This window comes from Tupaia chinensis, unplaced genomic scaffold (genome assembly GCF_000334495.1).
Source record: "Tupaia chinensis unplaced genomic scaffold, TupChi_1.0 Scaffold143705_1, whole genome shotgun sequence".
NCBI classification, from domain to species: Eukaryota; Metazoa; Chordata; class Mammalia; order Scandentia; family Tupaiidae; genus Tupaia; species Tupaia belangeri.
The window spans coordinates 30,965-40,822 of NW_006203553.1; the positions used below are offsets into that span (position 1 = coordinate 30,965).

The following is a 9,858-nucleotide window of genomic DNA, read 5'->3' on the forward strand; positions in this document are numbered from 1 at the left end:
GGAGAGACAAAGCGATGGAAAACGGAGCCAGAGTAAGAGGATGAAGGATAAAGCGCGAAGGTCTAACCTTTTCAACAAGCCCCACTAGAAGAGGCGGGATGGAGAAAAGGGAGACCCCGACGCTGTAGAGATGCGATGCTGGCCACCATGGGTGGTAGAGACGGGCTGGCCGATGTCTCCTGAGGAGTCAGGTTAGGAAAACGAGGAGCCCGGCTCTATTTTCCGGTCAGCAGAGAGCACCCGTAAATATGAAACACTGGGCAAAGGCCCAGTGACTCAGGACTGTGGTCCTTCTCCAAAATGGCAACAGCAGCCCCCAAAGGCGTGTTCTGCCCTGCCCCAGGCAAGAAGAGGCCCGTGCGCCTGGAAAGGAGGCACTGATGCAGGGAGTAGAGCACAGAGCCTTGCTGACGCTGGGCCCTGAAAGAAGCCATTGTTTAAGTTCTGTTGGGGCAATGGAAGCAGGGGAAGAAGGCCAGCCAAGCACTGTTCATCATGCTGAGTCAACAGCTGTAAACCAGAGATGACTAGACAATATGCGTGATTTCATAAACCCTGCAGCTTCTACTTCGTGCTGTACAGATATAGGTATATGTGTATATGTATGTATGTATGTGGGTAAGTGTGTGTGTGTATTTATACACACATACATGCAGCTAGAGCACACATGCACTTGCTGGAGAGAGATGGCCAGGAAAGAGAGGAAACGTGAGAAAGCACCCCCTTCCGCCATGCGGGACAGTCATGCCACAATCCCCTCTCTTCCATTTCTCCTTTCGAGATTGTGCTCATGCACCCGCACATGCCTGTGTGTTTCTCAAGCCACTGGGGCCTGGATTTGAACCACGCAGTCAGCCATGTGGTTTCCAGCCACCTTAACCACACCACCACCAGCTGGCCCTGTGCAACTACTTTTGTATAACCTCTTTTTATGCCTTCAAAATAAAGGGCTCAACTTAGTGGCATAAACCAACCACCATATTCTGCCGGTCAGGTATCCGCACAGGCCAAGGCGGGGCTGGCTTACTTGCTCCGCACAGCTTGGAACCTCAGTGGTTAGACCTGAAGACTGAGGATAGAGTGGCTATCTCTGGACCCCAGGCCTGCCACAGGATGACCAGGAGGGCACAGGGTGGGTGGGTGGGGGGTTGATCTGGGCCTCCACAGTGACAGAAAATTAGCACCAGGGAAGCTGTGACAGGCGGTCACCTCACTGCAGCAAGCACTGCGGCATGGTGGAGGGCCTCTCACGACCTTCCCAAACTCCTCATTTGTGCTCACACACAGGATATGGAGACGCCTGCATTCAGTCTCCAGGTGCCTCGATATCCCGAGTGATAAGCGCTGGGCGTCTTGGCAAAGTTAACCATCATCTCATTAAGTTAACACGGCCTGTCCACACTGACCACTAATGTGATTACGAGGCAGTGGACTTAACAGTCACGGAGATAGTTTCCTGTAAACACATTCTGTTCCCAGACTCTCTTTTAGTGACGTGGGATTCAGGGAAACTGATACTTAGGCTCTGCTACTCTCTCATAAGTGGATCATACCCCTCTCCCGCCCCTGCTTAAACACACACCAGGTTCATTGTTTAGATTCCTCCAATAGAAGAAGTTGAAGAACCTCCCAGGTACTGGAGACCGATTGTAGTACTAGAATGAGATGTGATCGATCCAGGAAGGGTGGGCCACCCAGCTGGCCACGCCTGTGACGACTCACGCCTGCCTTCGCCACAGAACACAAAACGGGCCTGCCACCGGATGAGGCCCAAAGCCAACTCAGTCGTCTCAAAAATCAACTGAGAGGAAAGACCAGAAGAATTAAGAATATTTTACTTTTTATAATTATATTTCAGAAGGGTTTTAAAAATGTTTAGTGTTTTATATCAATGAAAAATTTAGATGCTTATATCACCTTCTCCAAAGGTGAAATACTCTGAAACCCACAGACTTGTAACCAAAACCTATAAATAAAAATTAAAATATGACATGTCGGGTTAGAAATCAGAATGACCAACTAGGGAAAAAAAAGGCATTGGCCACTGTGAACAGGAACTCCACGGCGATTCTGCCCTGCTCTAGCCTAACACGACTGAGACTCCTGGGTGCCCCATCCCCTCTCCCAAGTTTCAGGCCAGATCTCGACATGGGCAAGAAATATCTGGAAACCAAAGAGAGGAAGCATCTCTCAGCACGAGAGAATACAAAGGACACCACCATGAATACCTCGGCCCGCTGAGAACTCACCCTCTGACGGCATGAACTGCAAGAGTTTTGCTTAAAGCAAAGATAATGCACCAGCGCCACCTCGTGGGAGAATGCAGCATCCCTATTCAGAATGTGCCCAAGCTCCGGGTTCTCTCGCCTCCACCGCGGGGACCCTCTGGAGAGTCAGCAGCCGACTGCCTACCGTGCATCTGTCCTAAGGCTCTGGTCATGTCCTGAATGGAGAGGCTCAGGTCCTGCAGGGCTTGGAGCAGCGCGTCCTGGCTGGGCTGCAAGATGGCGTTCACCGCCTGCACCACGGCCTGCGGGGGAGGGACACTTCTCAGTAAGGCAGGGAACCCTCTGCCTGAGAGACTGTTTGCCACCCCCTGGAGAGAGCGGCCTCACCTGGGTTTGCTCTGGCCTCTGCTGGAGGCTGAGGTCTCTCTGGACACCTCCCAGACAGACCCCTGGTTAGGTTTTTCTGGATCTTTCCATTGGCTGCCATTTCTTGCACCTCTCAAGAGCCTGAGCTCGTTTGGCTCCTTTGGCTTCAGAACTGATCATACACTGTGACCACTCTACGTCTGCATCTCCAGCCAAGGCCAAGGCGTCCTCACTCCACAGCTCCGCGTCACATAAAATGACACAGGTTCTGGAGAAACCCTAGCTCCATAGCGCCCTCTGCCACGGCCTTGGGCCCTCACTACCTCATCCAGCAGTTGGAAGCCGGTAATTTATGCTGTGTCTCCCAATGGATGAGACGCAGGGGTGAGAGAGCCACCATATGGCTCAGCTTTTGAGAGTGGAAGACGGTCTGTCATGATCAGGCCAGGACTGGCGTGCCCTCGGGGGGCCGAGGTACTCAGCAGACACTCACCAGGACGGTGGTGAGGAAAGGGACACACTGAACCCAAGTAACTTTAGACAAGGCAGGTCCCAGGCCACTCCACTGCCTTTCCCCTTGTACCTGGATCTCTGGCCTCTGACCACTGAAGGAATTCATGTTTGCAGCCCCTGGGGCTAGATCCTCCAACTGATGCCTGCCTTCCAGCTCTGAATGCTTCTCATTGCATTTCCCTCTCAGCCTTTGCTAGCAGTTTCTTCTGCCAGCTTGCCGGTTCCCTTCCTCTCCTTTGTATACTCAACACTCAGGTTAAACTTGGCCTGGGGGAGCGTTGCTGACCCTTGGCGTCTGGATTAAGTGTCAGCAGTCTTCATAAAACTCTGCATTTCCCCGTATTTCCCCACATTGATCGCCTTCCTCCCTCGGATCGTGAGTGTCTGCTGGGATCGGGACCCCATCAGCTTCGCTGGTCTGACTTCCCAAGAACAGTGGCTGTGTCTTGAACAGGTGTCTAGTCCATCCCAAACTTTCCAGGAGATGAGAGAGGAGCTGATCGTTGGTCAGAGCTCCGGTCTCTTCCCCAGACGCAGACTAAGCTGCAGACTGTTCGTCGCACTGAGAAACCCATGCAGGGAAAGGGCCCAGGTGGGCATTCAAGCTCAGACTGATTCCTAAGTTAAGAGAGAAAACCGCTGTGAAGAGAGAAGCTACCTTAATGCCAGGCACTGCGGCCTTCTCCACCAAAGCCGTCACTAGTATAAAACCACGCAGGCTCTCCCCGCCAGGAAAGGCGATGATGGTCTCCAGGTTCCTCGAGAAGGAGACAGGCACAGTTAGGGACACGGAGGATTACTGGGAGTGCTCGGTGCCCACTGGTCCCCGCTGAGTTAGAGAACTGCAAGGGGGTCGGGGAACAACGTTCTTCTCCTGGAAGACAGCGGCCTTCAGCAACACTCAGCACGGGGCAAGAGCAGACCAGTTCAAGGTCAGGTTCACCCTCAAAGTCTGGACCAGTCCTGATGACCCTAGACCACCCTCGGTGGAAAAGTCAGACAGAACACGGGTGGGCAGTTCTTGGCAAAAGGCACAGCTGTTTCTTCACCAGGCCAGTTCTATGGTCCACCACTTCATTCCTGTCAGAAGCCACAGGGTCTGCGGGGAGGGTGACTTCAGGCAGCAGCTCATTCCACGTTCCCTTTTATAGGCAACAAACTAGGGCTCAGGAAAGCAAAACAGCTTGTCCAAAGAGGTTTCCATTTGTTTGTTTGTTTGAACTGAATGCTGTAAATACAAAAGGAACCAGGGAGCGTTTTAAACAACCCATGGTCATTTAAATGGGACCAGCAGGTGGCGTAATGGACTGGAATATCCCCAAAGTAGGTCCCAGTCTGCAAAATCTAAAAACTTAACTCTAGAGATCACTTTGCCACCATGATTCTAAACACGAGAAAGGCTGAAAACAAAACAAATCAAAGGAGGGCAGGAGCACCACTGTCCCAGCAGAGGAGCATGAGCTCAGGAAGTGGTGTGGACCCCCACCCGCCCCTCTCCTGAGCAGGAGCTGGCTGTGAACCCAGCTGGGACCTCAGGCTTCGTGCTGGAGCAGGCAACTCTGGCCTAAAACCTGTCTTTGCTCTGCAGGGAGCGTGAAGCCCAGTGGTGCCTGGACCAGACCTGTCCACAAGCACCAGTTCCACAGGGACTTGTCTGCAGCGCAACGCCTGTCCAGTCTGGCCTTCTGTAGACGTCACAATGAGAGGAGAAATGTTTTCAGGTCACTAAACTTCAAAGGGTCACAGAAACTTAGTGGCTGTGTGTGTGTGTGTGTGTGTGTGTGTGTGTGTGCGTGTGCTGCACTTTACTCATTCACTTATGCACAAATAGGAAAATATGTGTAGAGAAAATTCCCCAATCCAACCCATAGAAGGCAGAGGCAACCACTGGTGCCTTTCAGATGGTGAATTCGTGGCTCATTTCTTTCTGGTCTTTTTTTTAATGCATTTCTTTTTCTTTTTAAAAAATTATTTATTTAATTTTATTTATTTATTTATTTATTTATTTTAAATTTTGCTATAGAGCATGTGTACTCACCAGAGAGAGAGAAGGAAATTGAGAAAGTAAGCCACTGGGTCCGGGACTCAAACCGCGGTCTGCTATGTGAGAGTCCAGCGCTTCAGCCACCACACCACCTGCTGGTCCCTTTTACATACATTGCTATATAGTTGATACTCTCTAGAGATATAACTGTGTGTGCTTACATGTTTGTTGTATCATAAGCTTTTATGGTTAGCACAGATCCCAAAGTGAGGACGGGCTTTCTAAAACTTACCCGATTTCCAGGGGTCTAGTCGAATTGCATTATTGGCCACCAAAAGCAGAAAAAGGAAATAAAAGAATAATTCAGCTTGTAATCAGATACACCTTCCAGGTTACGCATGCACTCGTGGGCAATGCAGGTGCAGGTGTGCACACACCCACACACGCTTTAGAGCTCTCGGGTTGTGACTAGGCTACAGGCCACTGTGTGACAGAGTAGCCAGACCTCACACGTCAGCCCAGAAAGTCTGGCCTGTGTCCGTCCTGACAAGTCCTTTCACTCCTCTCTGTAATACCATGAGCCCGTATTTTCGTTGCAGCTATTCTACCCCTAGTCACCTGTGCGGCTCGCTGTTGATGGAGCCCTGCCCCTCGCCACGCTCTTCAAATCCTGCATGGACGTCACATCTCTGAAATGCCCACGTGCCCATTGCGTGGGTGGCTCTTCGGTGTCTGTCATGTGCCACCTTGTCTCTCTGTTCTGCTGCTTTGGGGACACTTTGCTCGCGTTCCCTTCATTTCTTCATGGCACTTGGCTCTGTCCTAGGAGTATTAAGACTCCAAAGATAATTACTCAGAATAACCGGAGAGAGCCAAGACCGTTGTCTGCACCTCTGGAGTTAAACCAGCCCTGCCCTGTCACTGACCAGGAGACCAGCTTTCTGCTGTAGCTTTGGCTTTGTGATCCCAGCCCGGCCATTCCTTCTCTTCAACTTTCCTTTAGGTCCTTCTCTTTCAGTCATAAATTTAGCTCGCTCAATGCCTCAGCTGGATAATCTGATAATATATTTACTACTTCTTCCCATCCAAATTCTGGGCCAGATTCAGCATCTCTAATGGCCATTGATTTCATTAATAAAGCAGAATCGATCAAAGGCCATAATTAATGCTTGCAGAAAACATAAAATACCAGGGCTTGCAGGTCCTCAGAGAGACAGAAAATGGCTCAGTCTTATTTCATGCAAGGAATACGTGAATTAGTCCTAGGAGCTAAAACTGAGCTCACTCCTTTAAAGTAGATTTCCATCATCTCCTTGGGCAATCCTGTAGTTACCCACAACTCCTCTGCTACGGAAATTCTTCCTCAGGGACCCACAGATGGCATAATGGTTATATCGCTGAACTCCCACATGGCCAGCTACAGTTTGAACTCCAGGCCTGGCAGCTTGAGACTCATGCTGGGCACGTGTGTGTGCATGTCCAAAACCCCAAGAGGAGAATGGAGGAGAAGGGATTGCAGCATGGCCATCACCCTGGGGGGGTGAGTTCTCAGTTTCCATTTCTCCGTCTCTCTGTCTTTCCAGTGAGTGCATGCGCCCTATAGCAAAACCCTCTCAAAAAAAAAATAATAATAATAATAAAATAAAATCTCTCTTAAAGAAAAAAAAAAAGAAAAAAGAAATTCTTCCTCACACCCACCCTCAGTGTCTCTTGCAGTGTTTTGATCAGTCAGAGAAGCAAGTACTCTCTCCCATCTACAGTTGGAAATGCGTTTGGCTGTGGAAATGAGGTTCAAAGGGGGGTTTAACATGAAATCTCTCCCATCTCATTTTTTGGATTTCTTGTTAAAAACGCATGCTATTTCTTCTACTGACAAATGTGTCTATTCCCAGTCTGCTGGTGGAGCAGATGGCTTTATTGATCAAATTCAGAGGTTAGAACGGCAGTAACACAGCTGGACCCACATGGCGAGGTCCCAGGTTCATGGCCCCAGGTATGCCAGATGTGTGGGCATGTGTCTGGGATCCAGGGCTGACTGAAGCTGGGGGCTGACTGCAGTGCGAAGACCCTCTTGGGGATGCCTGTCTGTCTCTCTCTCTCTCTCACTGTCTAATAAAATAAGAAAGTAAATCAGCTAAAACAAAAAACCCACCACTAACAATAGGTGAAAAAGCCCGGGCCTTTCCAGTGTGGACAACTGAAGTCATAGCCGCAGGCTGGGGAAAGCCCGAAGTTTCTGCCTTCCTTACCCTTGTGGGTTCTTCTTAGTCCAGTTCGTCAGCACCATGTCTGAGTGGACCAGGATGGGAGGGAGCCCCAACATCCTGGAGACCTCCACGAAGGGCATGGCAAGATTCCTTGGCAGAACCTGTCAGAAGTCAAGCAATTAGCACATTCAGGAAGGAGTCTGGGAAACAGTGGAGGTTGTCTCTCATTCCAGTAATCCTGGGAGGAGCCCCATGCTGCCTGGAACTACAGGACACAGCTTAGGGCTGGGGAATTCCTCCCCATTCCCCTCTCCACCCTGCCCTCAATTTAGGTTAATGTTTTGTGGGGCTGACGGGCCGGGGATGGGGCGTGAGGAAATGAGGATGGTCTGTCTTGTGCCTAGATTTCAAACTCCTCAACCTCAGACGGTTTAAAAACGAGCTAGAAGGACACACGTGGAGGCCGAAGTGGCGCTCTGCTTTCCTTTCCTCAGCCTCGCGTGTTTGCCTGAGAGCCAAGGGCAGGGTCGACCAGGCCAAGACATGGCACCGCTGCTCACTAACCACGGCGTTCAAGAACAAGGCCAGCTCCCTGATTTCTGAGCAAGACACACACAAGACACGAGAAAGAATAGTAATCTACGTGGTGAGAGTGGCCCTGGGGGTCCTCAGGTCTCAAGGCTCAGGTTGCAATTCTCAAGGACTTAGGCAGAGAGGCAGAAGTCTAGATGAATTAGTGAGACCGACTAGTGATCGGCCAGGTGGCCACATAGAAAGAATACTGAAAAAATAAATAAATAAATAAATAAAAAGACAGTGTTCCCTGGGGAAAAGAAGGCTCCAGTTGTGACAGCAGATGGGACACTGGCCTTGCTCCCACCAATGGGCTGTCTGACCTCGGACACGGAGTGGCACACGCTTCTCGGTGTCTATGCAGGCACGTGTAGGGGTGGAAAAGCTCCAGAGCACCGCCATGCACAGAAGGGAGTAGCATGCGCTGCACCCTCCAGGGAGTTTTCCAGACCTGCTTTCCAAGGCAGCTCTTTAGCATTCTCGGAAGAAGGTGTCAGAGAAAGTGATTAAAAGCAATGAAAGGGAGAGAGGAGTACCAGTTAAAAAGAAAATTAGCTCCCAAGTAAAGGGGGGGGCTTCATTTATGGACCCCCATGGCCCATAGAGAGAGCAAGGAAGCAGCCATTCTCCAGGAAGACATGCAGTGGGCAGCACGGGCCCTTGGCCATGGCGGGGCCTGCAGGTCTGCCCCTTACCTCTCTAGGCTGTGTCTCTCCTTCCTGCCACACGTACCCCATGGCAATGAAGCTCAGCACCAAGCGGGCCAGGCGCTGCTCCCTGTAACCCTTCAGGAGCTGGCAGTCCAGGAGGGGCATCTGGTCAAGAAGAAGTCCACAGAGGCTGAGTTGAAACAGTGGGGAGGCGGTGAGGGCAGCTGCGATCTGAAAGGTCCTTTGTAAGAAAACTGGTCAACTTTTTCTTTCCCTCTCTCTTTCTCTTCCTTCCTTCCAAGTGTATTATTTCTTCCATGAGAGAGAGACAGGATGAGAGAGAAGGGCATCCCCAACAGGGTTTTCCTGCTGCCATCGTCCCAGCTGCGCACCTGTGTTTACTGCAAGGGCACAGGCAGCGCTGGGGACATGAGCCCAGGGACTCCCCAGAGCCTCAGCTGGCAGAGCGTGGGCTACCTGTGTGCCATCAGGGCTGACTACAAACCAGTTATGTTTCCATGAAGGGACAAGAGCCCTCAGGCTCACCTGTGGATCCCCAGGTCCCAGGACGCAGAGGTATAAGAGGTGGTCCATGTCCTACTGCCCAGGATGCCCCTGGCCGCCCACCAGAGCCCCCAAATTGTCCCCATAGCTGTGTCAGACCAGGCTCTATCTTGGAAGCTACTGCTTGGTGGGTGTTGCAGACTAATTAACCCAAGGCTCAGATAATGGCCTTCACAGGCGCCTCCCGAGGCAGCGCTCACCGCCCTGTTTCACCGAAGCAGGTGCGCGTCACGTGACCCCCAAATAGCCCCGGGCTGTGGGCGCTACGTTCTCCGCTGAACACCTGGGCGAGACCAGGCCTGCTGAAGGGAGGAATTCCACCAAACCTCCTGGCGAGGCAGCTGAGCCGGGCCACACGTAGCTGGGCCCCGGTTGGACCACCACCGGCAGGGGCTGGTTCTGCCTACACTGCACCCCAAACGCCTGTCCTCCTTGTCAAAATAGGGACACAGGCAGCGTCGCTGTGACCTTTAAAGGTGGTGTCACGGCGGAAAGCAACACAGGACACAGCGGCGCGTTTCCAGGGATAGCCCTGCCGGGACTAAGGAGCAGTTTCTCGCTTTGCCAGGCCGCCGTCCGCGGCCCCCGCGCCGCAGCTTCCAGGTAGGACCCCATCTCTCCTTCCCAAGTCCCTGCCCTGCCCTAGACGCAGCCTGATTTCGATCTTGCCGGCTGCCAGGGGATGCTTTGGCACCGGGGTAAGCTCCAGGCACGCGGAGTGGCCGCCGATCTGTGGCTGCGCGGCCCCGGACCGGGCACCCGGCGCCCGGCAA

At 51.9% G+C, this 9,858-nt stretch overlaps 1 protein-coding gene across 7 annotated transcripts in view; it reads right to left on the reverse strand.

Moving 5' to 3' along the window:
* IDO2 (indoleamine 2,3-dioxygenase 2) overlaps positions 1–9,858 on the reverse strand; it is a 48,105-nt gene that overhangs the window by 18,942 nt on the left and 19,305 nt on the right. For 3 of the 7 annotated variants that reach the window (XM_014582647.2, XM_014582646.2, XM_014582649.2), the window contains exons 3-7: positions 8,567–8,752; positions 7,341–7,459; positions 5,384–5,398; positions 3,766–3,865; positions 2,413–2,530 (exon numbers count right to left, since the gene is read on the reverse strand). In XM_014582647.2, coding sequence (XP_014438133.1) covers positions 2,413–2,530; positions 3,766–3,865; positions 5,384–5,398; positions 7,341–7,459; positions 8,567–8,752 — 538 coding nt within the window. The remainder of the gene's footprint in view (positions 1–2,412; positions 2,531–3,765; positions 3,866–5,383; positions 5,399–7,340; positions 7,460–8,566; positions 8,753–9,858) is intronic. The other 4 variants (XM_006164730.3, XM_006164731.3, XM_027766813.1 and 1 more) reach the window with 3 other exon arrangements.